A 27,961-nucleotide genomic window follows, 5' to 3' on the forward strand; every position below is an offset into this window, starting at 1 on the left:
AGCAACGTGCCCCCCTTCCAATTCTCTTTTTGCTCCCTGCCTGCAGCTGCCTCCAAAAGGAACATGGGAACTCCAGGAGCTGCTCCCTCGAGCACCATCGTGCACAAAACACTTTATTTGCTGTGCAGTTGTTGTGGCAGTGGCCCCTGGGGACACCCAGCTCTGCCACGTGTGCTGCCTTGGGACAAAGCAGCCAGGAGGAGGAGGCAAGGGAGAGAAAAAAGGAAATAAAACATCACACTCCAACAGGGACAGCATTAACCAGAAGCTTTTCTACTCAAGACTCCCCCTCATCCATGGGGCTGAGACACCCACGAGCAGGTCACAGTCCTGCTGCCAAGGGAATAAACCTTACCTGTTCCCACTTACTGGGACATCAGGACCAGACTCCACAGAAAATAAACACGTCCAGAACACACAGAGTTTATTGAAATATGCATTTTGTGGTCAGTGCTTCCAGATTTACACCAGCATTTATGCCTTACATAGAAGTCATGTCATCCACAACCTGAAAGTAACTAGCTCATGAGAACACACCCAGTTTGGCCACCTCTCCTCCAAACACCTTCAAGCCACACTTGGAAGGTGGTGTGCCTTCCCAAAGTCATCCCTTCTCACCCTAAAATAAACCCCAAGCACAAGCTTCCTCCACAACACATTAACACCTCTCGAAGGAGAGAAACCAGACAATTTACCTCATTTCCTGGCCTGACTCCCACCCCCTTTCACAGAACGGGAGTGGCAGGTCCTCTGCTGACCCTGCCCACAAGGCACAGGAGCCACCTGCCCTGCACATGCCCCTGGCACAGCACAGCACACCGAGCCCACCACAGCACCCTGGCTCTGGCCTGCAGGAAATGCAGCACTCAGCTCAGCAATCAGCCACAGGTTCAGAGCTGCAATTACCTGGGGACAGTTATTTATTAGTCCCTGTCCAGCTGCCAGGTTTGCAGTCACGGACGCTTGACGCGGTGTCAAGCAGAAAACACCCGAGCACTGATGTCTGTAAATAAGCTATGGGGACATCTGGATGACATGTAGATCCAGCTATAATTAGGTACAGGTGACACAGAGAGGTCCTGTTAAGCCTTGCCAGAACCTGCCCCCAGGGCCTGCATGCACAACTCCAGCAGATGTGCTGGATGAACCTCCAAAAACATCTCAAAGTCACCTCAGAATCAAGTGTTAATAAACTCTGGAGAAGGGAACAAACAGAAAAGCTGTTAAACTGAGCTTGTTCACAGCTAAAGAGCAACTGGGTCAGGAATTTCTCTCACCCATGTTCTTGCACCATCACTGAAGTTGCAGCTTGGCAGCAAGACCTGGGAGAGACACTCCTCCACTCCCCTCTGCCACGGCGAGCCTAACAAATATCTATTTTCCCTGACCTTTTTGATGCTATTGCTGTTGCTCTGAGGTTTTATAATCCAGAGAGTCACCATGGGGAGGTTTCCAATGTAAATCTCTCTGGGAAAGAGCCAAGCCCCTGGACAAGCCCAGATGTCAGCAAGGCTCTTACATTTGAACATCTGCAAACCTGCTGTGGCTGCAGGGATGGGAGCTCCTGGCCCCTCCAGCTCCACTCCTGGAAGAGGGGCTGTGGCACAGGAGACTGGCAGCACCACCACCACCAAGCAGCAGTTGCACAAGGAAGAAAAGAAAACCCAGCAGAAGTTTAGAAACACTCAGTCACTCTACAGAAGTGAGGAATAGACCACAGCAGCTGGCTGAGAACTTTTATGTGGTCAGAGTTGAGATCTCCAAGGTGGGATGTGGCCAGGCTGTGACTGTAACAGGACCCCACAAACACTCAGCTCCTCAGGTTTGCATCTCCTCTGGCAGCCTGAGGGCAACTGCACAGAACAGACGCCTCCTGTGCCAGCCACCAGGCTCTTCAGAGACCTCAGCTCTGCACAGCAGCTTCTCACACCTTCACTGTCACCAAGGCCTGAAGGACACACATTCTTGAGGGTCCACAGTGCAAAAAACAGTCCTAGTCAAGAAAAAAAGAGTTTCACTGCTGGCAAGTACATGAGAAGTGCTCCTGTCCCTGCCCTCACCCACCCTCCCAGGTGAGCAGGGGAGGCTGGGCACGGGCTGTCATCTTCTGAGCCAGAGCCACGTGTTGATGAGGCAAGCAGAGATCATCACGGAGTACACCAGGGCCTCCTTCTGTCTCCAGGCGTGGCACTGCTCCTCCAGCACACGCAGCCTCCCCGAGATCCTGGCCAGCTGCAAGGGAAGCACAGGGGCACTGTCACACCCAGAGGCATGGGACAGCTGGGGATGCACAGATGGGAGCTGCTGCTCCTCCAGGTCCTCCTTCTCTAAAGGTCCTCCTCTTTCTGAGGGAGTGGCAGCAGCACCTCGGGTCTGCAGCAGATGCTTCAGGAAAAGATTTTTCCCATCAGAGAGCATCTGAGCCCCTCTCACTGCCACCAGAGGGGTCTGGCTGGGTCCTGCAGCCCCTCAGGGTAGGAGCTCGATGGATCAACAGACATCTAAGTCCTCTCCTTAAGGCAGGACCAGTCTGACAGCACCAGCCCACCAGGACTGAGCAACTGCTCCCTGCAGCCTCCTCACCCAGCCCTGTGGCCTTCCCAGCAGCATGTGCAGCCATCTCACCTGCCTTCTCATTGCTGCCACCTCCGTCACCCCGGCCTCCTCCAAGGGGCTCTCTGCAGCTGGGACGGGCTCCTGGGAGCTGGGGAGGAAAGCAGAGATGCAGGTGGACCAGAACTGCTCGTGGGATGCAGCTGACCCCCAAAATGCAGCACGGGGAGCTGAGCCATGCAGGGAGTGTGTGCCAGGCTGTGCTGCACCAGGAGGAAGCAAACAGCACCTGCACAGCATCTGCTGATCTCTCCTGAGCCCCCAGCATGCACCCAAAGGGGCCAGACAGACAGACAGCACATGGCAAGACAGGTAACAGGAAACACGTGCTTGTATTTCTTTAGAGGTGCAACAGAGAGAAAACATTTCTACTAAGCATCCATCCTCTGTAGTCCCAGGAATTCACTGAGGGCTGGACAAAACATCTTTAGGGGCAGCCAGGTAAAGAGGAGCCAAAGGACAATGCTGAAGTGGAGGGGTGATCCCATTTACATCAGCAGGTGAGGAAGCTGCCATCAGCTGGAGGGAGCTATCACTTTTTGCTCTTGTAGCACATTTTACCTGCAATTTGAAACATAAACGAGCAACCCAAATGTTCATCACCTTTTTCCCTCCCTGAAAACACAGGGCTCCGACTGCAATGACGTGCTGCACTGGCAGAGGCAGTACAGACCACTGGTCTCCAGGGCAGTCCCTGGAGGCACAGCCTCACTGCAGGGTCCACACCACTGAGTCACAAAATAAAGTACATCCACAGTGAGAAAAATATAAATTCCTGTCATCATAGGCTAGCCCAGAGTCAGCTGTTCTATCACCAAAAATCCCCTGTGCACACCAATAACTCACACAGGCACTCACTGATCCCCTGGGGGTTAACAAGCACCTAACCCCACTCCTTGGAGCCCCGGGGGGGAGAGGGTGTTTATCCCTGCTTGCAACATGATGCTGATCTCGCTGAAGACAAGCCAGAAGAGCATGTGGAGATTCACTGAATCCCTGTCTGAAACTCCATTTGTGAGATAATACCTGCACAAAATGTAGCTGCAGTGTAAAATGACAGTCACAACAGAAAGAAAATGCAATTTCCCCAGTAGAGAACCATGAAAAAAGGACACATCCTGCAGCTTTTCACTCAAAATCCCAGCTGATACAGGTAGAAACCCTTTAAAGTAGACTAGAAATTGCCTTCTGGTGACTCATACCCTTCAAGAGGTCACTGTCAGCTATTCCAGGCTCTGTCTGAGATCAGACTTTGCTAAAATTTCAGGACAAACAAGTCAGCACAGTCTTTTGGTTTTTTTATTGTTGCACAGGGGTACAAAGCTGTCATATTTAAGGGATGTCTGCATCTGAAGGGATGTAAAGTACTAAGAAGAAGTGTTTGAGGGTGGCTGGTTTCAAAAGGAGATCAAGGCCTGGGGAGGAGCCCCAGAGTGACCCCCCTGCATTACAGCAGCTCTGCAGGCTACCATGGCCTGCATGTCCTCCACTGCTGGAGGGAGGAGGGAGAAGGTCTTTTGTAGCCACTAACCAGATCTCTTGGTCATTAAGAAATGAAAAATATGTCTGAAGACAGCCTCAGTCTCCAGTTTTTAAAGCACAGCCATCACTTTGGATCCTCAGCAAGCAGCAGCCAGCTGGGGAGGGAAGGCAGGATGTGCCCTGATGATGGATGCTGGTTCTCCTCCCTTTCTGCCTGGAGGCTTTGCTCAAGGAGAATGAGGAGTATTTAGATGTTCCTCCAGGTGCTCAGCAGCCCTGGAGCAGTGGGGACACCTTAAGGCTGCAAGGATGTCTTTGAGCAAAGAGAACTTACCGCAGTGGCACAGATGAGGGTGGTGGAGATGGTTCCTCCAGCACATCTGGAGGGACTGAGGCCACTGCACACCTGCTCCAGGGAGCACAAAGGGACACCCAGCCTGGCCAGGGGCCCTGGCTGTGGGATGAGTGCAGCCAGTTCATGGAAAGGCTCATTAAGAGTGACCAAGGCACAGCCAAAGGTGCTGGGAGCCCGCAGGAGAGGCTGTCTCAGGGACAGCACTTGGGCCAGGCCATCTGCTCTGGATTTTCATTCTCTTCACACACCCCTCTCCAACAAGCTATGAAAGCACAGAAAAATTAGTCCTTGCTTAGCAGCAACCCCCCAGCAATGCCACAGCAGCACAGGGTCACTCAGGGTGCCCAGGGGTCTGGTGTTAGGCTGAGCAGCAGACTCAAGCCTGGCTGGGTTAGTAAGGTGCACCAAGGCCTGGCACCCAGAGCTGGCACACAGGACAAGTGAGAAAAGAAGTCCAAGGCAGCCATGCAGGACCATCCTGCAGCCCAGAGCTTACAGAGATCATGCCTGGCTCGTGCCCCAGCAAGGCACAGGCCAGTCCTTGCACAGTGACAGAGGGCTGGCTCAGGACAAGTCACCTGCACGGCACCGGGTCCCACAGAGAGTCCTGGACACGGTGGAAGAGCACCTGGCCCAGGAGGTACATGGTCTGGAAGATGTTCTGCACGGAGTAGATCCTGCCTGCCTCTGTGAAGAGGGGGAGTGGGGCACGGGGAGCAGGCAGGGGACAGGAGTCTGGCCTGGGTGCACACAGAATCATGCCTGTTACTCCCTGTCTTGCATGACAGGGCACAGCCTGGCACCAGGCACTGCCCCTCATCCCTTCAGCAGCTCCAACATCTCTGGGCAATGCCACTGGCACCCAGACCCTGATGGCATCAGCTGGGAGAACCCTCTCCAGCAGCCCCCAGGCTCAGAGCAGCCACCTGATTCCTCCAAAGCCAAGCACAGTGTGCCATGATGCCCTCCTGCCACCCAGGGCAGCTCAGGACTTCAAATGGGACACCAGTCCCTGCTCCAGGACTAGTTCAGAGACAATTCCCCCACTGCAGAGACTCTGGAGCCCAAGGCCATGAGCAGAGGCCTGGGGAACAGCACAGCTGCCTTCAAAGCTGCCCAGCACAAACGTCTCTGGCAATAAAGGCCACGCTCCTCTCATGATGAGCAGGATTTGCCAGGCACTGCATTGCTCTGATGAGGATCCCCCACGGCCCTCCCAGGACACCCACTCCAGAGAGCTCCAAAACAGCCCAGTGAGAGGAGATGCTGCTCCCCACTGCCCTGGGTGACTCTGGGCCCGTGCTCACCCCTCATGGTGCTGTCCTGGGCTGTGCAAGGCCACCTGGGCACTGTCACTCGGGGTCCTGTCCCTCCGTGCCCTGCTGCTGTGATGGCCCTGCGGGAATGGAACACAACCACGTCAGCACAGGGCTGAGCCCAGCCTGGTGCCCTGTGTGGGCTGCAGGGCCAGGGGCCCATCAGCACGGGAGAGCACTCAGTGGGAGCTCCACAGGAGCCCCAGCCTGGTGATGCTGTGCAGGGGGGAGACATGCCCAGAGCAGACACAGGGTCCCCAGCACCAGCCTGCTGAGCTGAGCTCCAGCCAGATCAAAAACCCTGAACCGAACCCACCCAGGATCAGCTCTCAAATTTCAGGGAGGTTGAAGCACTTGAGGAGGAGGAACAGCAGCTCCAGCAACCAAATGAAGTCTTTGCCTGCCCATGCCTGGGACCTCTCTTTGAAAGAGTTTCACACAAGGCTAAAATCTGCTTTTGGCTCTGACCCCAGAACCCTTTACACTGCTGTAATGAGCCAGCTCTGCCACATACTTCATCAAGAAGGAAAACAGGACTGAAAAAGTAGCAGCAGCAGCCAGTGGTGAGACTGCAGCTACCTTAGCCTACCTCCTGCCCACAAAATGCAGCAGGAGATGTGGCTGGATCAAGGTCCCAGCACACAGGTGTGCACTGGCTCTGGGTCAGAAAGAGATCCCACCATCCCTACCCCCTCACTCCTAGGGCCTCCTGGAAGATGAATCCTGGCTTGGGGTGACAACAGCGATCTGGAGAACCCCAAATTTGGGACTGCTCCTGTTCCCCACCCCAGCAGCCCGTCCCTGCCCGTACAGTACCGATCGCTTGCGTCGCTGGGCGCTGGCTCTGCTGGCTGGGGGCAGGAAAGGGAGGGCCCCAGAGGGCTCTGGAGACACGTGCACCACAACAGAGGGGACCTTCCTTGGCTGGGCCAACAGCACTGGCCTCAAACTGGTGTCTGATGTCTCTACAGGAAGGAGAGAGGGAAGAATTAAGCCAACCTGAATGGCCTCAGGAGGGGGAAGAAAGATGCACCCAAGTGGAGAGTCAAGCCTGTGTTTAGTGCCAGATGAACACTATGCCCTGGGTTTTTTGGGCAGCCCAGAGAGGCAGAGGCACTGCTTCAGGACAGCAAGGTTTCAGAGCTGTTTGTCAAAGACAGGGCCAAATGTCCTGCATCCCAAAGCAGGGACCCTAGCAAAGGCCAAGAGGGAACTGCAAGAGACATGGAGAGAGATGTCTTTACATTTTGCTCCTCACCTGTTGGACTTAAGGCCCCTCCAGACTTCTGTTGGTGACCTTTGCCCACCTCTTCCCGAGCCATCCACCATCCTGCCCTACACTCCTGAAGAAAACTGCCTGCATTATCTGCCCCCATCCTCTCCTCCAGCAAAGCAAAGGAAAGGGGGGGTTTATAAAGGGGTTCTACTCCCTAGGATGTTGTGCCCCACCCCAAAAGACAACCCAGAGCTTTACCTGCCAGAGAAATCCTATCAGGGATGTGCATCCGAAAGGACGCAGGGACATCCTCTGTCACTGTCCTCCTGTCCCCAGGGCTGCAGCTCTCTGCCACCTTCAGCCTGTTGGGAACCTGCATCCTCTGGTTGATGGCTTCTGTGAAGAGCAGGTCACAGCGCACACGGTTCAGGTCGAGCCCCCAAAGCGGCCACATCTGCAGGTGAAGAAGGAGGGATTACAGGGGACTTCACCCCTGGAAAGTCACAGCTGGACTAATTACCAAAGAACAGCCTTGCCTTGAATGGGTCCCAGCTGTGACTAGTAAAGATAAGGGATGGGTTGGGCAGTCAGGGAGAGCCTGGAGGAAGAGGACCTTGAGGACATCTGAGGAAGAAGGAATGACCCAGAGAGACACAAAGAAGAATGAAAGAAGGAAGAGAGTTGCTGCTGCAGAAGATCTGCTGTGAGGTTAGTCTGGGTCTCTAATAAAATTAGAGCCTGCAGTCACAGTCCAAGCCTGTGGTCAGAGGCAGCAAGGAAACACTTGCAGTCGTATTACAGTAGGAAATAGCCAGCAGTCAAGAGCAGAAGTTTGCTGTAGTCAGTCAGGATGGCTAAGCTGTGAAGAGGAATAAACAGGACCCTTTCCATGTTGTTAAATGAGAGTCTGTGCCTTGGCTCACTTCTACCCCTAATGAGAGGTTTGCTGCAACACACATCTTTGCAGGTGTCCTCAGGTGTCCTGGGGTTTCACACAGAGGGAAAGAAAGCTGCAAAGTGACAACAGGGACAGCTCTTCTTGCACCTGCACAGGGACAACACAACAGGCTGTAAGACAGATAAAACACAGGCAGAAACAAGGCAAAAGACAGACTCTGCAGGAGTTGTCTGGGACAAGGGGATGTCCCAACAGTAGGAAACAGCCAGCAGTCAGCCTGTGAGAGAAGCCAAGAGCAGAAGTTTGCTGTAGTCAGTCAGGATGGCTAAGCTGTGAAGAGGAATAAACAGGACCCTTTCCATGTTGTTAAATGAGAGTCTGTGCCTTGGCTCACTTCTACCCCTAATGAGAGGTTTGCTGCAACACACATCTTTGCAGGTGTCCTCAGGTGTCCTGGGGTTTCACACAGAGGGCAAGAAAGCTGCAAAGTGACAACAGGGACAGCTCTTCTTGCACCTGCACAGGGACAACACAACAGGCTGTAAGACAGATAAAACACAGGCAGAAACAAGGCAAAAGACAGACTCTGCAGGAGTTGTCTGGGACAAGGGGATGTCCCACAGGGACAGCTGCCAGGGACAAGGCTGCAGGTGTCCTGGGAGCCAGGTATGAGCTTACCACCCACTGCCTTGACTGACAGCAAGGAAAGGGCTCAGCACACAGTTCAGTGCTAGTGAAAAAAATTACTTTCCATCCAGAAAATAATTTTGAGGGCTGAAATCACATTTTTGTGTTCATACACACCTTTGAGGAAAAATGAGTTTCTAAAAGCAAAACACACTTTTTTGGGGGGGATGGACTTCCAGGTTACCACAGGAAAGGCTTTGGTGCTCAGTTTTTCTCCACACACACGATCACTGCAGTATCCCCAGGGCCATACCCCATTCCCCCCATGATCCAGCACTCCTTGGGTAACCCACATCCAGTAAGGATGGACTTTGTCCTGAGCAGAGCTGCCAGATGCTGAACCACCCTCCCAGAGGGGAAGGAAAACCACGCATCCCCTTCCTCAGCTTGGAGCAGAGCTCCAAGCTCTGCCTTCTTCCAGGTGGGACCAAGGAGGGATGCGCCCCCAGTTCTCCCTGCTCCTGGGAGCAGCTGACAGCAGGACCAGGACACGCGATGTTGGATTATAATTTTTTTTGGCTTAGAGATGGGGAAACTGAGAGGCGTTTTAAAAACTTTTATTCTATTTTTAGTCTTATGTGAAGGGTGAGACAATACAGATGTTATAATTGACACTACTGTAATCAGAAGTTAACAACTTCTTAATTACAATACACTTTAAATGTTTCTTGTATGATGGGTAAACCTTTTTTCTCCATGTTTTCTTTTGATGGTTTTTGGGTGTTACCACAGTGAGTTTTAACAATTTTCTATAAATCCACTTCCCCCAATGGGACATGGACACCACCTGGGGCTTTGCAGTTCTCAGCACACACGGTGGTCCTGTGCCTCAGTTTCCCTTTTGCTGAGTCCCAGGGTTTTGAGAAGTGCTCTGGGGCCACAATGTCCCAAGACTTTCACCAAGCCACACAAGCAGAGGGCAATCAATGTACGCTTTTGGGAAAGGAGCCCCAAAAGTTACCTTCCTGGCTCCCAGCATATGCACTCTTTATTCTTTCCCAAAAATCTGTAGTTGAGGAGAAAATCCCAACAAGCAAGAGGTGCTGAGGCTGGAAGACCCCAGCCTAATCCCAGTGCTGCCCAGGCACTCCAAACATGCATGCACGGCATCCTGCACCCTCCTTGCTGGCACCTTTTGATTTCACCATGCCCAAAAAGGTCCTTCTTTCCTTCTAGAAAAAATTCTCCACTCTAAGAGGGGCCAGCAGCAGCCAGGGCCCACCACATCCCTCACTGCTGTTTCTCAGAGCACTTTGGACACCCTCACCTTCCCCAGCCCCCTTCAACCCTTTAGGATTCCACCCAGGGTAGAGGAGCAGAAGAAAATCCCCGGGGCAGGATCATGGGACCTGTCCCCTGCAGCCGCCAGGCCTTGACACTCTGGGTACAGGAGGGTGGCAGAACCAGCTCTGCACCTGCCTCAACCAGCACTTCCAGTGATCACTCGCCTCGTGCTGCTCCCTCCTCCTCTGCCATTAAAAACCTTTAATTACACAGGGATTTGCCCAGCACCAGCAGTGGTGATTCCCTGCTTGCAGCCTTGCAGACACTGCATCCCTGTCCTACACTGGGTCTGTCCTGGAGGCACTGTGGGCACCCAGTGGGGGCCCCACACCATCCCCAGCACCCTGCCCAGCCCCAACCCATGGGTCTCATCACACACACACTCCCAAAACTCCAAAGAAACTGGATTTTTCAGGCATCCCCTTCTCAGAAACAGGACAGTAATTCCTGGGATGGTCCCAAAATGTGTCAGTCCCACAGGAGAAACCTGCCTCAGACCCACAGCCAGGGTACACAGCCATGGAGAGCACCAGGTTTTCCTTCACATCTGTGGTGCTTCAGAGGAGCCAGCAGCCTGTGTTGCATTCCCAGGCTGTTCTCCGGGAAACCAGCTTATATTAATAACAGTAAATCTGGAGAGGGCAGATCTGTTCATTCTCTAATCACCTGTGAAACCACTGCAGCTCCCAAGGAACAGAGGGATGGGAGAGAATGAGAAGGAGGCTCTGAGACTAAGCTATTAAGAAAGGGGAAAAAAAATCAGCTGTCAAAACTCATAAGAACAAAATGCTTAAGTGGCTGGATTTCCTCCTTTAACTTTCTTTAGGGCTTTTTCGAGCTCTTGCCAAGCACCCCCCACTCGCCTGGAGAGGCTCAGCCTCTGCTTTGGCACTTCTCCTTGGATTTGCAGCTACAGGGAATTTCCGGCTCACTAAACCAGAGTAGCTTTAAGTCCTGCGAGCCAGGAAAACCTGACCTGGGGAGGGAAACTCCACAACCTCCCTCTGTCCCTCTCCAGCCCGGGACACCCCAGACAAGGCAGGCGGGGTCCAGCACACCCCGTTCGGGTGGGGAGCTGGAGGGGGCGGTGGGTTTCTGCCAGCTCTGCCCTGCGGCTCGGGGACACACGGTGTCCCGGCAGAGAGGGACCCCGGTACGGCAGGATCCTTACGGGGGTGGGACACACCGTGTCCCGGCGGAGAGGGACCCCGGCACTGCAGGATCCTCACCGGGCTCGGGATGAGCCCGCTGCCTCAGCACGGCTCCGGGCACGCCGGGCGGCTGCGGGGACACACGGCAGGGGACCCGGCCGGGGAAGGCACAGGGGGGTCCCACGCCCTCCCGGCCCTGGGGACATCCCGGCCCTGCCCCGGGGACGCTGCAGCGGCCCGCAGAGCCCCGGCCCGGCCGTGCGAGCGGACAAGGGGACAGTGCGGCCCGGGGAGGGACACTTACTGTGTGTCGCAGGGCCACGCAACTCGCCGGACCTGTAAACAGCCGGGACGGGGCGGTGCCGGCAGAGGAGCCCGGCCCCCGGTGCCCAGCCGGTCTCTCCCCGCTTAAAGCCGCAGCCGGTAATTAACACGTTGGGATTTATCCTGGTGGCACCTCCCCCGGCAGCCCTCGTGTCCTCCCTCAGGCGTGCTCAGCCGCGTGCTACAACACCGGGATTGCTGTCGCCAGGGGCAGAAGCAGACCCAGGACCCTCCCCGTGTCCCCAGCCCCGGGCAAAGCCCGCTCCCCGCAGCCCCCGGCCCAGCAGAGCCCCGGGGCCGCCCCGTGCCGGAGCTAATCTCGGCCCTTCGCAGAGATAAAGGATCCCTCTGGGATTAACGGCAATTTTAAACACTTCTGAATGGGGACATGGTCCAAGACCTGACCGTAAAATCTGGGTTTGAAAGGACTTAAAATAAATCCCCCGCTGCCCTAGTCTTGCTATTTAAAGGGGATTATCTAAGGGGTTTAGGAGCGCACAGAGGACGGCAGGACAACCTGTGCACCTCAATCCCCTCCAAGACCCTCAGAAAACCTTTCTGCACCTCACCTGCCGGCAGCTCGGGGCTCGCAGGACACCCTTCAGGTTTCTCCGAGGGTACACCACATGGCCAGGTGAAGTTCAGGGCTCCAGTTGGATCTTTGGGGTTCACTCCCGGACGCTCCCATCCTCACTGGGAACAGTCCAGCAGCCATGGTGGCAGTCCTTGGTGTCACTGTCCCCCACAACACAACACCCTTTGTGGGAAAAAGCCACCCTGTGCCACTCAGACAGTGAGGGTTTTTTAATAAATACCTTTTCTTTTGCACAGAAATATACCAAGTTTTACAGAATACAAACTGCAGGGATAATGACTGAGCATCAAAGACAGAGGATGCGGAGCATCCTTGTGTCTCCCTCTGGTGTTTTCTAGCTCTGGCCCTGAGCTCTCTCAGCTCTCCCCATAACCCCGACCTGCTAAGGCTGGGGAGGGGACAGCCGAGGTGCCAGCATGTCCTGCCCCAGGAGCAGCCACGCTGGGCAAGCCTCAGCTCTGGGCTGAGGGCACCAGCTGCGAGGGCATCACTGGGGCCGGGCGGGATGCAGGCCACTGATGGATGGACAATAGCCTTTTGGTGCTGGTGGAGAGGCTGGTGCTGGGTGAACACCGGGTGGTGGCAGTGCTGGGAGCTTCTGGGCTGCTTCTGGGGGGTTGGAGCACAACCCTTGTATTAATCCATCAGACATGACTGGGGAAGGACAGCCCTGTTGCCTGGACCCTATAGGCCCAGGGAAAGGGGACACTGGTCCCACAGCAAAGCACCTGGCTCTGCCCTGCCCTGGCAACACAACCACCTGAGCAGGCTTGGCCCTGCTCCTCACTGCCAAGGCATGGCCTTGTGGCTCCTGCCCCTGTCAGCAGGACTTCCAGGCCACAGCCCTGGACACCAAACACTCAGCCCACCTGAGAGGTCACCCCGAGTGGGGTCCCGCATTCCACTGTACCTGCTCTGGAGGACAAAGAGTCCCAAAGAGAGGAGCCAGGCAGGGCAGAGAGGTTTGGGGTAGGGAGAGGGGATGTTTGGCCTGTCTGCAGGCTCTCACCTCTGGGGCAAACACCAGATAGGCCACGCTCCAGGAGAGAGTTGAATCCCCATCACTTAAAGCCATGAGACCACAGTTGCTCGGGGTCAGAGAGGACGCCCTTGATCAGCTCGGCAGCAGCCAGACCTCCAGCTGCTCAGCACCCACAGGGGAGAGCAGAGAGCATCAGGAGAAAGCCCTGCTACTCCAAAGCCACTTACCTCAAGAACAAGACCACCATGAGCCCTTTCTCCCTTTCCAAAGAGATCTAGGAGATCAGAGAGCACCTTCTAGCTGCTCCTCCCTGATCTCCACACAGCAAATATCCCTACAGGCACCACAGTGTGGACCGGGCTCCCCACTCCCACTTGGCAACAAATCCACATGGGGGAAGCACCATCTCCCCACAGAGCTGGCCCCACCAACGGCAGGGATGGACAAAAATTTGCCACACCAATCCTGCATCTCCGTCACCTAATCAGAGCCCTGAGCAGTAGAACAGGGCCCAGAACATGGGGTGAGGCTGAGCAGCAGCCCAGGGAGGCAGCAAGGCTGCTCTAATCGTGGGAAATGTTATGTCTGTTTGAGGGGGAAGTGAGGAAATCAAATGCACCATGGGGAGACCCCCAGGTTGAGCCAGGAACAAGCTGCTGCTCTGCTCTGGCTGCTACAGCACTTACGTGAGTTGGGAGTGAGGGGCAGAGATGGCTGGCTGGCTCCAGAGCCATCCCACAGCCCTGCCTCACCCCACCTGGGGACAGCTATTTTTGGTTAGGAGGGTAAGGCTATTGTGTGATGGCACCAGATTGTACAGGTGAAATGGGGCCTGACGAACACCAGAAGGGGGTCCCAGGCATGGCGAAGGGAGGGTGGCAGGGTGAGTGTGAGAGTGTGAAGAGGCAGCAGGGAGGCACACCCGCTATTTGCCCGCGGCAGGGGCCGTGGCCACGATCTCTTCGTACTTGGGCGGAGGGTCATTGTAGGAGACGCTGGTCTCCTCGCCGCTGCTGCTCTCGGGGTGGCCCGTCACCTCCTCGTAGGAAGGCGGGGGAGTGGCACTGGACAGTCTGGAGAGGACGGAGACAGAATGCTCTGGCGGGCACAGGGTGCCGTCTGGCTGGGGGGTGCCCGCGGCTCTGGCATCCCCAGCTCCCCGGCTGCTGGCTTCCCGCTGGTACTGGGTCTCCCCCTGGCTCTGCGAGCGCTCCCGGTACACCATGACCCTGGGCAGGCTGCGGCCCGTCCGGCTGGCCAGGTAACGGTTCTGGGCATAGGAGGGGCGGTGGCGGGTGGCCTTTTGCAGCTGGCACCTCCAGATGATGAAGAGGGCGATGACTATGAGAAGAGCCACTCCCAAGAGGGGCACCACCACGTACATAGCGTCAGAGCGCTCCGTGCTGTGCCCGGGGTCCTTGACAGAGTACACAGAGCTGGTGTAGCCCTTCCAGAACTCCATCTGTGACAGGAACAGAGAAACAACCATCATGTGCTGCAGCTGGGAGAAGGACCCCAACCACCACCAGCAATAACCACTGCCCTCCCCACACCCACAAAAGGGTCAGCATTTTGGATGTTCCCCACCCTTTCAACCTGGGTTGCTGTGAGACCAACACAGAAGGTCCTGGGATCATCCCCCACTATCCCACAGCAAGCAGGGAAAAATTTATTCCACACCAAGCCCAGCCTAGAGAATCACGGACAACAGCACAGATTTGCCACACCTGCCATGGGAGCACCAGCTCAACCTGCAGCTGTGGGCAGGGAGTCCTGGCAAAAGCAAGGTGAGGCCATTGCCTGGGAAGGGAAAGCCATGCTGGGAAGTGAGGCCACAACATGCTGCCTGCAGCCAGAACAAGACAAAGGCAATAGGAGAGGCTGTTCCCCTTGTGCTTTCCTTCTGTGTCCAGCCTGCTGAGGTGTGAGCCCTCCCACATGCCCTGGGGAGCAGTGCAGGACACACGCACCGTCTTCTCCTTGTTCTCAAACACCTCCTTGACCTCCTCATAGCTGCAGACCTCCTCGATGCACTCCCGCTCGATGGTGCCCTGCCGGATCTCCTCCAGGAAGCCATTGGCTCTGGGAAAGCGTTTCAGGAGCGAGTGGGCATTCCTGGCCCCCAAGAACACTGCAACACACAAGACAGAGACATTCTGAGCAGGGACAGCCCCATAGCTGGCCTCTGCCCAGCCAAGCTTTCCAACCCAGCTTCCTGACACCACATGCATCCCCAACACCAAAAACCCAGGGCTACAATCAGGTAGGACAGCAGGTAGGACAGCCAGAGGGGCACAGGACTCTTGGGTCTGCCCAGAGACATATGGCACCAGGAGCCCTCCTGTCAGGGCTGAGGTGCTAGAGACATCAGAAGCAGCAGCTGCAGCCACACAGAGCAACTGAGGAAGAGACAAAAGGTTCCAAAAATATTTGTTTCCAACTTCTGCTCCTGATGGATTTCATCTTTCTGCCCCTTTGCTGTAGGGCAAGGGAGAACCCACCAGGAGAGCAAGACCCCACAAGGCTGGGACACAGAGCTGTGCCAGGACATGGAGCCAGCACTGAGAGGGACTTAAGAGCCCACAGTTCAACACAACAGCCTGTTGGAAGCTGGTGTCCCTGCTGCCAGCTGCTCAGGGGTCATGCAAGCTCAGGTGGCATCAAGGACTCTGCCCAGGCCCCAGAGAAACCACTGTCTTCTCCCAAGCCCAGGAGAACAAGTGCCAACATCTCCAAAACACAGGGACAGCACAGGGGGATATGAGTAAGGGCCTGAGCGACCTCTCCTCACACAGCAGCACTCTCTCATCCCCACTGTGTTTTGTTGCAGAGGCCTCACAAACTTTCCTCTGCTCCCAAAGCCTGGGAGACTCCTCAAGTCTTCCCACAGCACATGCAGTCCTGAAGCCAGACAGAGCAGGAACAGCTCCTTACTGCCTGCACGAGAGACATCAAAGCCTCTCTCCATATCCTGCAGGAAAGACACCTCCATGGGTGCAGGAGGGAGGCACCTGCCAGGACCTGCAGCAGCACAGGAGGCAAAGAAGCTCAGAGAGCAGAAACTTCACACAAAACATGATCCTTCTGGGATCCAAACACACATTTCATGAATGAGTGTTTCCACAATGCAGTTCAACAGGCTCAGCTGTAGTCTGCTTCCAGCTCTTCCCACCAAGCCACAAAATCCTGCTGCTTCCCTTGGGAAGATGAATCAGTTCAGCTGGGTGATCCACGGGAACCTATTTACCTCCTTCACCCTCAGGCTGTCTTCCACTGGATCATCAAGGTGAACCCATTCACACAGCAGCAGCATCAAAGGAGGCAGGGGGACAGAATCTCCCATCTGACCAGCTTGGTGCTAACAAAATACTGCTCCACAAGCAAAACAGTCAGTGAAAAGCCACCAACTTCTTTCCTTAGGAGCCTTTTGCCAGGGAGAAAGTTTCCTTCTGCTTTACCTTCCATGTATCCTGCTGCTGAAACAATACAGCAAGGTATTTGTGAGAGTATTTGGAAATATAAACAGGGACAAGATCGTGGTGTAAGAAACAACTACTACTGTGCTACACCAGCCTGGGCTTGGTGAGCTGCTGAGCTGCTTTTGTGCTGTGTAGGTGCATTTTCCCCTCGTGCTTTATTAATGCCTTCCTTCTGTGAGAGTTTGCAGAGGGCTGAACCATTGAGGTGTGAATGAAGAGCAGCATGAATGATGTGAGTCACAGATCTTCCCTCAGAATCGACTTTATTATGCAAACCATTTTTTTTTTTACAAGGACAACCGAAAAAGCATTTTCAAGAGGCACAGAAGGCATCTTGCAGAAGGGCAGGGATCAGCTTGCCTTGGCTTTCACAGCTGAGAAGGGCTATCCTGGCTGGAGAGGGAACAGGCTGGCAGGCTGACTTTGTCTTGAGCCTTTCCAGAAGGAGATGAAATTTTACAAAGACAACATTCATTCTGCAAATGTCCCATACTTTGCTGAAGAAGTCTGGCCTCACCTCCTTTGCCTCCCACCTTGATGAGGCCGTGGTACAAACTCTCCCCTCCTTGGCACTTGAGCCTGAGACTTGGATTTCAACTTCCTCAGCACATCTTAGAGCAACAAGCTTGGCTGCAGATCTCACTGTCAGAGTTTTCCATCCCTGCAGAAAGCAGTCACTGGACCCCTTCCCTGCTTTGCCATGCTGAGCTGGCCACTAAGGTAGGAAATAAAAACAGACACACAGGCAGGCAGGTATCAAAAGCACTGTCCCAACTGCAAGCATGCTGTGACAGAGGTGTGTGTTTTTCCCCACATGCAATTTATTTCAGGGACATAGAAATGGCAGGAGAGCAGAAAATGAGTCACTGTCCCCTCCTCTCAAAAGTGCAAAGTGGCTCAGGACCAGAGCAGGAAAACCACTGGCCCTCAGGAAACGAGCCTCTCATCTCTACTGGATCCCCAGCTGATGTGCAGAGCAGACAGCCAAGCAGGTCCTGTCCCCAAACCACGGGGCTGAGGGGACCTGCCAGTGCCCAGCAGCCTCAGTGCTCATCCCCTGTGCCTCTCCAAGCCTCCCCACACCAGCTGGAGAACCGGTGCTCAGGAAAGATCAGAGCTTTTAGGCAGGGGAAGCAGGAGCAAGGGCTGGGCTCACCTCAGCCCTGCTGGCTTTCCTGGGGTGCTGCTGGCCCCTGGTGGACACCACCCCATGTCTCAGCTGCCCTGCTTGGGGGAGACACCCTGGGACTGCTGCTCTGGGAAGGACTGTGGCTGTGCCTGCAGAGGGACAGCCAGGGATGGCAGGGAGCATGTGGTAGAGAACCTGCCCATCACATCCCCCCTGCACATCAGAGTCACCATAAAGGGGACAGTGCCACCACAGGGGACACCTTGCACCACCAGGACATGCTGGTGAGCCAGCACCCGAGCTCTGGGAAGGAGAAAAGGCAGCAGTGGAGGAAGGCAGGGACCCAGCTGGGCACCCTCCTCATTAACTGAAGATTAAAGCAGCTTTTTTAAAAGATCTCTGCTCCCTCCCGCACCAGCACAGCACAGATAATGAAAGAAGGCATACCTGTCGTCCCTGGGGTCCTCCTCCTCCCCAGCATGGCTACTGCCTCCACCTTCACAGCTGGCTCTGGTGACACTCCGAGCAGATCCCGAGATCCCAGACAGATCTCTCCATCTCCCATTCACTGCTGCCGTCCTCCTGACGCTCCCATCACACCGGGGCACGCAGCCTCCGTGCAGGCTGCCCAGGAGAGCGAGGAGGGAGGCTTGAGCCCAGCTCTGGACAGACCACACACCCCTCTGCAGCCTCGCCAGGCTCAGCCCATCTTCAGTGCTGGCCCAGCACTGCTCTGAGTGTGCCACAGCGAGCTCAGGGTGGGGCTGAGCTCGGCAGCTTCCACAGAACACAGAGCCCCAGTGCCACTGGCCACACAGGGCAGCGTGGCCCCCAAGGGTGGGCACTCTGCCAAGGGCATGAGGAGCACTGCTGGTGAGAGATGTCAGCACAGACAGGCAGCCCAGAGAGCCCTGGGGAGGCCCGTCCTGCACAGCAAGCACCACACAGAGACAGAAATGCTGCAGCTCCGGGTAGTCCCGGAGAGGTCAGACCTTCAGCACCTCCTCTCGACTCCCACCTTGCAGAGGGGAGAGAGAAGCACAAGTCAGGCCGGACCTCAGACCTCATCTAGGGCCAACAGCTGATGGCAGCTGCTCCCCAGAGAGAATAATACCCCCCAAAATGCACAGGCACCCCTTTCTTAAGAGGTGGCTGTCAAACATCCCCCTTCTCTCCTCCGACACCACCGGCACCTCTCCGCCTTGCCTGGGAGCACTTACTTGCCATGCTGCCTCACTCGGCCAAGGGGGGCTCCTGCCTACCTGCAGGGAAGAAAACAGGAGAGTCACTGACAGCTTAAATTTCCAACTCAGTCTCAAAGCCCAAGCCTCCACCACGCAGGATCAGATTCATGCAGAAAGCATGGTGCTGAGCAGTGGACCCACGGCAGATCCTAGCCCAGCAGTGCCCCTGCAGAGAGCCAAGGATTCCAGTTGCCTCCCTGCTCTTCAGCTGCCTGGAGGGGCTCAGGGCACCCTCAGCTCCCAGAGTGCTGGGGCAGGTCCCAGGGAGAAGCAGGGCCCTTGCAGACCAGAGAAGTAGGAAGGGAAAAACTGGATGAAGGATAGACCCCATTTCTCACCAGCAGACGAGATGACCTGCATGTCAGAGACTGCTGGGAGCAGCCTGTGCTCTTCCCTCCCACAAGAGATTGATGGATACAGGTGAAGCAATCATCTTATTTTAGAGCAACTTCACAGACGTGCCAGTTCTCACTTCTGCAACTCCTACCCACAATCTGGTTGTTGGGCCAAGCTGAGGGCAGCAGCAAGAGTGACAGAGCTCTCTGCACACCCCGGACAACAGCTCTCCAGCTGGACAAGCACCTTTTGTGCTTCAAAAGCAGAACTACACTAAACAAAACCCCACAGAAGTTAAACAAAGCCCTGCAGAAGCAGAGGATATCTGCTTGTTTTCCATGCTTTGTCTTCTCCTGTGCTCAATGCCTCATGGATCTGACTGCCCTGGGCTGACTATTGCTGTGTGTGACACTTGCTGTGGCAAAGCCGCCTGTGCTCAATGCCTCATGGATCTCCTGACTGCTCTGGGCTGACTATTGCTGTGTGTGACACTTGCTGTGGCAAAGCCACAACTCTGTCAGGAGACAGAGGGGACAGCTCCTCCAGGGATTTATTGCAGATGAAGGAGCATGGTTAGAAACAGCAGGAACTAAACCACACGCTGCTCTCAGGCCCAGGACTTTAGATATCCAGTTATTCCAAAAGCACTTGGATCTGCTCTGCTGGAGTGAGGTGAGGGACAGCACAGAGCTGTTCACAGGGTCAGCAGGGCTGGAAACACACTCCTCCTTTCACATGAAAGGCAGGCACACAGAAGGGCTGATGCTGCACACCAGCACACCTCACAACAGCCACCTTCCAGTAAATGGAGCACCTCTCCCTGCCAACATCAGCTTTGCTGCACTTTCCAAGGCCCCTACACTGTAAAGTGCCAAGAGGGCATGCAAGCCTGGAGCTGCATTCGGAGAGAGAAAGCAGCTTCTTCCCAACAGTTTGGGAAGCTCAGATTGCAAACCTCAGTCTGGAGTTGAAGCAGGAGCAAGGGAAAGCAGCAGAGTACCAGAAGGGAGGGATCTGCTGCCTCCAGTGCCCCACAGCTCAATCCTGCTTCTCTGAGCCCTTCGGGGGGATGTGAGAGGCCTCTGGATCCATGAATTCCCCCACAGGCTCTGAGCAGGGACCACCTGACCCACTTCTGCTGTCATCAGTTTTTACAAAGAGACCCAAAGCCCAAGGATAAAAGAAAGCACAGCACAGCACAGATGCCACAGTTTCCACACAAACCCTCCTTGTTACAGGCATCCTCCCCCTCTGACGGACAGGAGAACAAAGACACAGAAAGAAGGATATTCTCGCGTCACACATCAGGCAACAAATTTAATGCTGTTTCATTTAATTTACACTCTTTTACTTTCTTCCATGTATCTGTGTCAGTGCACACAGCACCACAATCAGGGAGCTGCACACAAGCCTCCAAGCACGAACAATGCCGGTGAGAAGGGCAGACGTCCCAGACGCTTATTTTTATTTCCACATGCAAATTCCTGGCCACCTCCCCTGGCTCCAGCCAGCAGGAAAAGCTGGATCAGTGCACACGCTGACGCCAAGGGGAGCAGCATCCCTCCTGCCCCCACGCAAGCCGAGAGAAGCCTTAAGCTGGAGGCTGACCTAGCAGACGCCCACCCATTCCCGATCCCCCCCCTCCGGCTTCCCATCCTCTATAAATACCCCATCGATAGGAGGTTGCTAAGGCAACCGTGAGGAGGCGCGAGGGATGCAGCCATGGGAGTGAGGATGCTGCAGTCGCACATTTGTGTCTCCCCCAGGCTCCCCCCATCTCCGCCCCCGCTCCCGTCACTGCTGCCAAAGGAGGAAATCGTGCCGGGAAAACACGGAGCGCGCCTGGAGCCGGCCCCCCGCGGACCCCGAGGGTCCACGCTGGGAGGTGGCAGCTCCTCGACAGGCTGGGGGTGGCCCAGGTACGGGTCGGGGGGACCCGCAGCCCCCAGTGACGCGCCACGGCGCGCAGGGAGGATGCTGACTGTGCCAGCATCACGTAGCCGCGGTGCCAGCGGCTCAGCTGGATCCCAGGAATATTGGGGCTTTTCCGTGCCAAGATCCACGGCGAGGAGAAGAGGCTACACCGGCTACGCTTGACAGGGCAGGAAACCTCGCCCTCCCAGAACAGCCTTCACACCCCACCCTGGTGCTCACGCTGTCCGGGCAGTGCCCAGCGCGGCCCCTCTGTGCCCAAACCCAGCTCCAAATGATCCCCACTGCGCTCAGCCTCCAGAGCCACCCCACGGCAGGGACCCCCACCCATCTGTCACCCTGCAGCAGGGACCCCCAGCCCACCTGCCCAGCTGTGCAGGGGCATCCCAGCCCCCCCTCAGCCTTCAGAGCCACCCCCAGGCAGAACCCTCAAGCCTAAGTGTCACCCCACAGCCGAGACCCCCAGCTCACCTGTGACCCCACAACAGGGACCCCCAGCTTACCTGCCACCCCAAGGCAGAGCCCCTCTGCCTGCCACCCCACAGCGGGGTCCCCTTCCTCACCTGCCACCCCACAGCGCAGTCCCCTAGCTCACATGTCACCCTACAACGGGGTCCCCTAGCTCACCTGCCACCCTACAACAGAGACTCCCGTGTCACCTGTCACCCCACAGGGGGGTCCCCCACCCCACCTCTCCGGCTGTGCGGGGTCTTTCCAGCCCCACCCTCCGCCCCACCGACACGTCCTCCTCGTCTCCGCTGTTCGCCGCGCGCCCAGACACGCCGCGCCAGTCCCAGGGCTCCCGGCTCCCCGCTCCGCGGCACCAGCCCCTTCATCCCCGCTCCAGCCCCGCAGCCGCGGCCCCGCAGCTCGGCTTTCCTGCCCCCGGCCCCGCTGCCGCACCCCGCGCCCCGGCGGTACCTCATGGCGGCCCCGCGCCCGCCGCAGCCGCTCCCTCCCGCCGACGGGCAGGGGAGGGGAGGCCCCGCCCCCGACACGCCCCCTCCCGCCCCTCGGCCAATCGCGTCCCTCCGCGGCCCGCGCGCGCCGCCTTCCTCTTGCAATGGAGATGCAGGGCGGGAGTGTAGGCGGGGCCACACGCTCGTCCCCCTGCTCGGGATGGATCGACAGCCAATCAGAGTGGGCTGCGGCTGCCGGGCGGTGCCGCGGTGGCCGCTGGGAGTCGTAGTCCTGAGCCCCGCCGTGGTCCCGCGGAGCGCGGGCGCGGCCCGGGGGCGGCCCCGGGGGCTGGCCGGGGCTCCGGGCGGGTCTGGCCCCGCACGCAGCGCTGTCTGCCTTCCCCTGCCTGCCTGCCTGTTGCCTCACGCCGGCCTGCTGGGGCCGGGGCTGCCAGCATTCCGCGGGTGTCCCGCGGTCACATCCCCTATCGCCTCCTCTTCTTCATCATCCCTCTCTTCCTCTTCCTCCTCCTCCTCCTCCTCCTCCTCCTCCTCGCTGCCGGAGTCCTCATAAAAGCAGAGGGTGGCCTGCACCGGGAAGTTCTCCAGCAGCTTCTCCCCCACGCTGTACAGGTGGTCAAAGGCCTTGGACTTGGGCCAGAGGAGCCTGTGTTGGGAGAGCCGGGGTGAGCCCCCGCCCGCCGCGCCCGCCCTGCCCGCCCGCGGCCCCGGCCCGGGACACGTACCTGACCGGGTGCTGGAAGAACGCCAGCGCTTTGCTGGGACCGCCGTCCCCCTCCGCTGCCCGAGCCCGAGCCTGGGGAGACACAGCCGGGTGGCACCGGGGTCCCGCTGCCCCTCCCCGCGGGGCGCACGGCTGGCACCGGGGTGCCCCACACCCAGCAACTCCCCCTCCCCTGCCCCTGGGCTGAGCGCTCACAGCACCGCAGGGAAGCTGGCATCTACCCCCACAGCCTCCTGACAGGCTTTTTGCCAGGGTAATCTCTCCCCCGTGCTCCAGAGCGGGTGCCCAGGCATCAGCTAACGCCCTGAGGAATGCCCGCCCCGCTGGGAACAGGCGGCCCTTTCAGGGCTGCTGTGGCCGGGTCCCCTCGGAGGCTCAGCCTGGCCCGGCCCCAGGCGCGGGGGATGCTCCCGGGGAGGTGGGCACGGCACAGCCGTGGGACACAGGATTCCGTGGGACGGAGTGAGCCTCTGGGCCGAGAGGCTGGTTTTGTGCCAGCAGGGAGCCCACGGGCAGGGCATGGGGACACACACGTGGGGAGTGCCAAACTCACAGCATCCATCTCCTCCCGTCGCGGCGTGGGTCCCTCCTGGGCTCGGGGCAGCCACGGTCTCCAGAGAGGAAGGGCTCTAGGAGAGAGAGCAGCTTCAGCCCCACAGCCTCATCCCCCCGGCTGGCCTTGCCCGAGTGCCAGCAGCCTCTGTGCCACCCACGGCCGCTGGCATCAGCAGTGTCCCCAGCACTGCAGCCTTCACCCAAACCCAGCTGGAGCTTCCCCATCCCACCTTCCTCACCCCCCTGCCCGCCCCTCTCCCCCCAGTACCTTGCCCCTTGCTCCAGCCTTGGGGGTGGGCAGGCACTGGCCACCGGCACCCGGAGCCCGTGGGCAGTCAGGCAACAGGCAGCAGCTTGCATGGTGGCAGGAGACACTGTCCCTTGTGACACTGCAGACCCTTGGTGGGGACACATTTATAGCTCTGCCTCGGCCGTGACTCACAAATTCTTTGGGGCAGGGGAGCGAGGGGCTGGGGCTGTGGGGACAGCAGTGTGAAATTTGTCCCAGTTGTGTAAACAGAGGGCTGGGGGGAGGCTGGGGGCGGAGGGGCTGCGATCTCTGGTGGAAAAGCAAAACACAAAAGGGAAAATTTGGACACCATTTGTGAGAAAATCTCCGGGGGGGAACAGGGGAGGGTAGAGACAATTAACAAGGATGATTAAGTGTTCTTTGTAGCCATTTGCATAAGGGAAGCCGGGGAGATGGGAAAGGGATGGGAAATGGTGAGGCAGCATGATGGGCATGGGATTGGGACAGTGCACTGGGCATGAGATGGGACTGCGTGTTGGGCATGCCACGGGCACAGTGTGGTGGGCTTGTGTTGGGGACAGCACAAAGGGCATGACGAGGACATTGATGTGCTACAGTGGTGGCAAGCACAGAGCCACCAGGAGGCAGCTGATGGCTCGAGAGAGGCTCAAGAGCAGACAGGGAGGGAGGACATGTGGCAGGGATGGATCTCGGGCACTATCAGGGCAATGGTCTTGCTCAGGCACCCATGGCCCATCACCCCAGGGAGCTGCCAGATCCCACTTCCACAGATGGCAGAGCAAGCACTTGCCCTCTGCAGTGTTCCCTGCCCTCTCCTTTGAGTTTTTGAGATATAGACCACAGCAGGAGGGACAGAAAAGCTCCTCAGTGTGAGAGTGCAAGGCGCCAGCAGGGCAACTCATCCTGTCCCTGCCCACTGCTCCTGCCCAAGCACTCGAAGAAAAGTGCCACTGGCAAACTGGTCACCTCCTGCTCCTGGGAGAGTTTCAGTTTGGGACAAGGAAAGAAAATAGCAAATGGTCCCTGCTGTAGCTCTGCTATCAGCATCCAAACACTGCTGTCCAAACGCTGACCGGACCCTGCTCAGCTCCCAGCACAATTTGTCACCAGAGGCCCTCCCTGCCCCTCTCCATCTGTGGCAGCCGGTGAGCAGGAGGGGGCACAGGGCCAGCTCAGCTCTCATTACCTTCCCCATTTGCTCCTCATTTGGGCCAGTAGTCTTACAACAACAAACCCCGTGGAGGACAAGCAGGGCCAGGAAGAGTAAACCAAAAGTTCAGGCTGACTCTGAGGAGTGGGGAGCTCAACCTGCTGGTGTTTCACTGCCCCTCGAACCCCAATACAGGCAGCATAGCCCAGAGTGGACACATGGATGGTGCCAGTCACCTGCCAGTCACTAAGGCTGTCCAGAAGGATGACAAGAAGCCTCAAACCTGAACACATTAGGTGAACCTACTCCAATAATTCATAGACAACCAGCAAAGCGAGGCATCCCAGCTCCCCAATCCTTCCCGACACCCAAAGGGTTTAATTCTGATCTGCAATAAGCCTCTGATCCAGGAGATTTGCAGGTGGATTGTGCAAAGCTGTAGCTGAACAACTGCAGCCCCTGATCCCCTGGGCTGGGGCCCTGGCTGCTCACCCTGCCCCGAGCAGCCGCCTCCAGTCCTGGGTGCCCCCCGGCTGCAGCCACCCTTGGTCCCACCCTGCACCTCCAGCCACCTCCGTAAGTACCTCAGAGCTCCCTCTCTTGCCTTCCTGCTGGCACCCTGAGCACCCTGAGCACCCCAGGTGTTTCTTTTCCAGCAGCTGAGACAGTGTGGGAGGTCTTGGTGAGAGCACAGAAGAGCAGACAGAAATCTGGGAAACTTTGGTGCCAAGCATTTGAGGTGGCAGCGGGGGGACAGGAGCAGGGGCAGGCCCTGGGTGGTGGCAGCACGCTCAGCCAGGAGCGTTCCCAGGGTGAGGGAGGCCACTGGCCGCCGTGCCGGGCTCAGCCCGGTTTCGCAAGGCACCACAGAAGGAGGAATTTTTAAACAAAGCAGAGGGAAAACAAACCAACCCTCTCCACCACCTCTGCCAACCTCTCCCCGCCTGTGTACAGGGCTGTGGGCGGGAGGTTGCACCGGCACAAAATCCCAGCATGAGCTGCACCCCAAACTGCTCACCCCTCCTCAGGACAGGTCACCCTGCTTGGCTGGCATGCTTCCACAAAGCATCGCAAAGGAGGTGCCAGCCCTGATGTAATTCTGCCCTCTGTGCGCCTCCAGGCTCTCCTGGGGATGCAGGTGTCACTGTCACATGCATCCCTCTCCATCCTTGTCCTCAGCAGCACAGAAGGGCTGATATCCACGGTTCAATCTCAGGTGGCCATGTCCTTTTGTCCCAAAGGAGCCTCAGCTGCTCGGGGTGGGTCGTGGGTGACTGCAGATGCCTTGGGTGAGCTCCACACAGATGGTACGAGGTGCCATCTCCTTTCCTCAGCTGGGGGAGCTTTGGCTTCAGCACCTGAAGTCACCTCCAGCAGGTCCCAAATAAGATGGTGCAGCCATAGCTTTTTGGCTTCCTCAGCTCGAGGCATCACAGAAGACAGGAACCTCGAGGCAGGCAGTGGGCACTTTCCCCAGAGCAGCAGCTGGCTCTCCATCCCTGCCCACGGCGTCAGTGCAGGGGAGGGTTTGGCGTCCTTCCTGGGCAGCGCTGCTCTGCTCCGGAGCCTGCCTGGGGAGATAGCGGAGGTGAAAGGGCGCCTGGCGCTCCTCCACGGGCTTGGGTCAATCGTTAATCGGGGAGGGATTGCTTTCTGCTCTCGCAGGTAACCTCCCCGGGGCTCCCACCCTGCACAAAACCAGCACCCCCGGCAGCGGGGTGGAGCTGCAGCGCTGCGAGCGGAGCCTCTCGCAGGGCCATGGGAACGTGAGCACACGGGAGGGACCTGGGCGACAAGCTGCGAGCCTTGGCTAGCGACAGAGGTGACAGCCAGCCCTCACCATGGTGTCCATGGGGCTCCAGCTGCTGGGCTACACCGTGGCCTTCCTGGGCTACATCGGCACGCTGACGGCCACGCTGCTGCCCAGCTGGAAAACCAGCTCCTACATCGGCTCCAGCATCGTGACAGCCGTCAGCTTCACCAAGGGGCTGTGGATGGAGTGCGCCACGTACAGCACGGGCATCACCCAGTGCGACATCTACAGCTCCCTGCTCAACCTGCCCGCCGATGTCCAGGCGGCCCAAGCCCTCATGGTGAGCTCCTGCGCCGTGTCCTCCCTGGCCTGCCTGCTCTCTGTCCTGGGCATGAGGTGCACCGTCTTCAGCCAGGGCTCGCCGGGCAAGGACCGAGTGGCGGTGGCGGGCGGCGCTGTCTTCGTCCTCGGTGGGCTGCTGTGCTTCATCCCGCTGGTGTGGAACATCCACGTGGTGCTGCGGGATTTCCGCAACCCCGTCATCCCCGACAGCATGAAGTTCGAGCTGGGGGAGGCTCTTTACCTCGGCATCGTCTCCTCCCTCCTCCTCCTCGTCGGCGGCTTCATCCTCTGCACCTCCTGCCCTGCCCGGGACACCACGACCGCCTACACCAGCGCCTACCAGCCCCAGCTGCTGGCGAGCAAGAGCCCCCAGCCCTCCGTCAGCCAGGTGCAGAAGACCAAGAGCGAAGTCAATTCCTACAACCTGACGGGATACGTGTAGTGGCTGCAGGGGGGAACCAGGCTGGCACCTCTCCTGGCTCCCCAGAGCGTCCGGGCTGGCACCAAGGGAGCGCGGTAAGAGCAGAGGGCACGGCGGCATCGCCCTCTCATCTGCTTGGGGTGGGGGGGTTGGCCCCGCTCTCTCCCTGGGAATCTGAGAGCCTTGTGACTGCTCGGAGATCCCAGCTGGTGGCTTACACTGCTGAAGGACCCTGAATCCGGCTTCTGTTCTTTACTCCGTGCTGCCAGCGCGCAGGCAGCTCCTGGCACGGCGGGACCCCAGCCTGCAGCCCCAGTGAACCTACCTGGAAAGGGGAGTGGGCTTGTGGCCCCAGGGACCGGCCCGCTGGCCACGGAGGCATCGCGGCAGGGTCAAGGGCATGTGCGTGGTCTGGAGTCGCTGCTGGGGGCGGGGGGTGAGTGCTGGTTGCAAACCGATGTCGCAATAAATCAGTCTTTCTAGCCACACTGTATCCGAGCTTTTCTCTGGCACCGAGGGGCCGTCAGGGGGCTGTGAAGGGGGCTAAGATGTGAAAGGTGCCCCTGGCCCTTGCTCTGGCCTGCCTACCCCACCCCACCGCTGATGGCTTTGTCACCCGGGAGCCCCGGCAGGTGGGAGCACTGCTGAGGGGGAGGAGGGCCACTCCCTGGCACAGTTTGTCCCTGGGCACCACGCTGGGAGGTTGCCATGCACCACTAGTGCCAGGGTGCCAGCAGGGACATGCAGAGCTCCCTGTGGGATAATAGCAGGTAGCACCTTCCCTCTGTCTCCCCAGCCCTTC

At 57.7% G+C, this 27,961-nt stretch overlaps 4 protein-coding genes across 8 annotated transcripts; 2 read left to right on the plus strand and 2 right to left on the minus strand.

Moving 5' to 3' along the window:
* Positions 1 to 407: 407 nt before the first annotated feature.
* LOC121346479 (mitochondrial fission factor homolog A-like) lies at positions 408 to 11,456 on the minus strand. Of its 2 annotated transcripts, XM_041424335.1 has the most exons (8): positions 11,307 to 11,456; positions 7,241 to 7,436; positions 6,583 to 6,731; positions 5,758 to 5,846; positions 5,029 to 5,190; positions 2,626 to 2,704; positions 2,065 to 2,232; positions 408 to 1,993 (listed from the first exon to the last, which is right to left on the minus strand). In XM_041424335.1, the coding sequence occupies exons 2-7, from the start codon at positions 7,434 to 7,436 to the stop codon at positions 2,101 to 2,103; spliced, it is 807 nt and encodes a 268-aa protein (XP_041280269.1). In that variant the 5' UTR covers positions 11,307 to 11,456; the 3' UTR covers positions 408 to 1,993; positions 2,065 to 2,100. The 2 variants fall into 2 exon arrangements, with proteins under 2 accessions (XP_041280269.1, XP_041280267.1); XM_041424333.1 differs by having other exon boundaries at positions 408 to 2,232; positions 11,307 to 11,454.
* A 659-nt stretch (positions 11,457 to 12,115) lies between these two features.
* On the minus strand, positions 12,116 to 22,013 carry PRRG3 (proline rich and Gla domain 3). Of its 4 annotated transcripts, none has more exons than XM_041424331.1 (5): positions 21,945 to 22,013; positions 18,732 to 18,773; positions 17,959 to 18,135; positions 14,874 to 15,034; positions 12,116 to 14,365 (listed from the first exon to the last, which is right to left on the minus strand). In XM_041424331.1, the coding sequence occupies exons 3-5, from the start codon at positions 18,074 to 18,076 to the stop codon at positions 13,829 to 13,831; spliced, it is 816 nt and encodes a 271-aa protein (XP_041280265.1). In that variant the 5' UTR covers positions 18,077 to 18,135; positions 18,732 to 18,773; positions 21,945 to 22,013; the 3' UTR covers positions 12,116 to 13,828. The 4 variants fall into 4 exon arrangements, 2 of the variants coding, with proteins under 2 accessions (XP_041280265.1, XP_041280266.1); XM_041424332.1 differs by lacking the exon at positions 21,945 to 22,013 and adding an exon at positions 19,094 to 19,146; XR_005954082.1 differs by lacking the exons at positions 12,116 to 14,365; positions 14,874 to 15,034; positions 21,945 to 22,013 and adding exons at positions 16,632 to 16,816; positions 16,916 to 17,097; positions 19,094 to 19,137.
* On the plus strand, positions 20,518 to 26,457 carry LOC121346472 (vegetative cell wall protein gp1-like). Its single transcript, XM_041424321.1, has 4 exons — positions 20,518 to 20,523; positions 20,858 to 21,010; positions 21,801 to 22,107; positions 26,309 to 26,457. The coding sequence occupies exons 1-4, from the start codon at positions 20,518 to 20,520 to the stop codon at positions 26,455 to 26,457; spliced, it is 615 nt and encodes a 204-aa protein (XP_041280255.1).
* CLDN2 (claudin 2) lies at positions 26,437 to 27,619 on the plus strand. Its single transcript, XM_041424365.1, has one exon. It carries the CDS (start codon positions 26,485 to 26,487, stop codon positions 27,178 to 27,180), a length of 696 nt encoding a protein of 231 aa, XP_041280299.1. The 5' UTR covers positions 26,437 to 26,484; the 3' UTR covers positions 27,181 to 27,619.
* The last annotated feature ends 342 nt before the right edge of the window (positions 27,620 to 27,961 follow it).

The sequence above is a fragment of the Onychostruthus taczanowskii genome, unplaced genomic scaffold (genome assembly GCF_017590055.1).
Source record: "Onychostruthus taczanowskii isolate IOZ18803 unplaced genomic scaffold, ASM1759005v1 scaffold81, whole genome shotgun sequence".
In the NCBI taxonomy this organism is placed as follows: Eukaryota; Metazoa; Chordata; class Aves; order Passeriformes; family Passeridae; genus Onychostruthus; species Onychostruthus taczanowskii.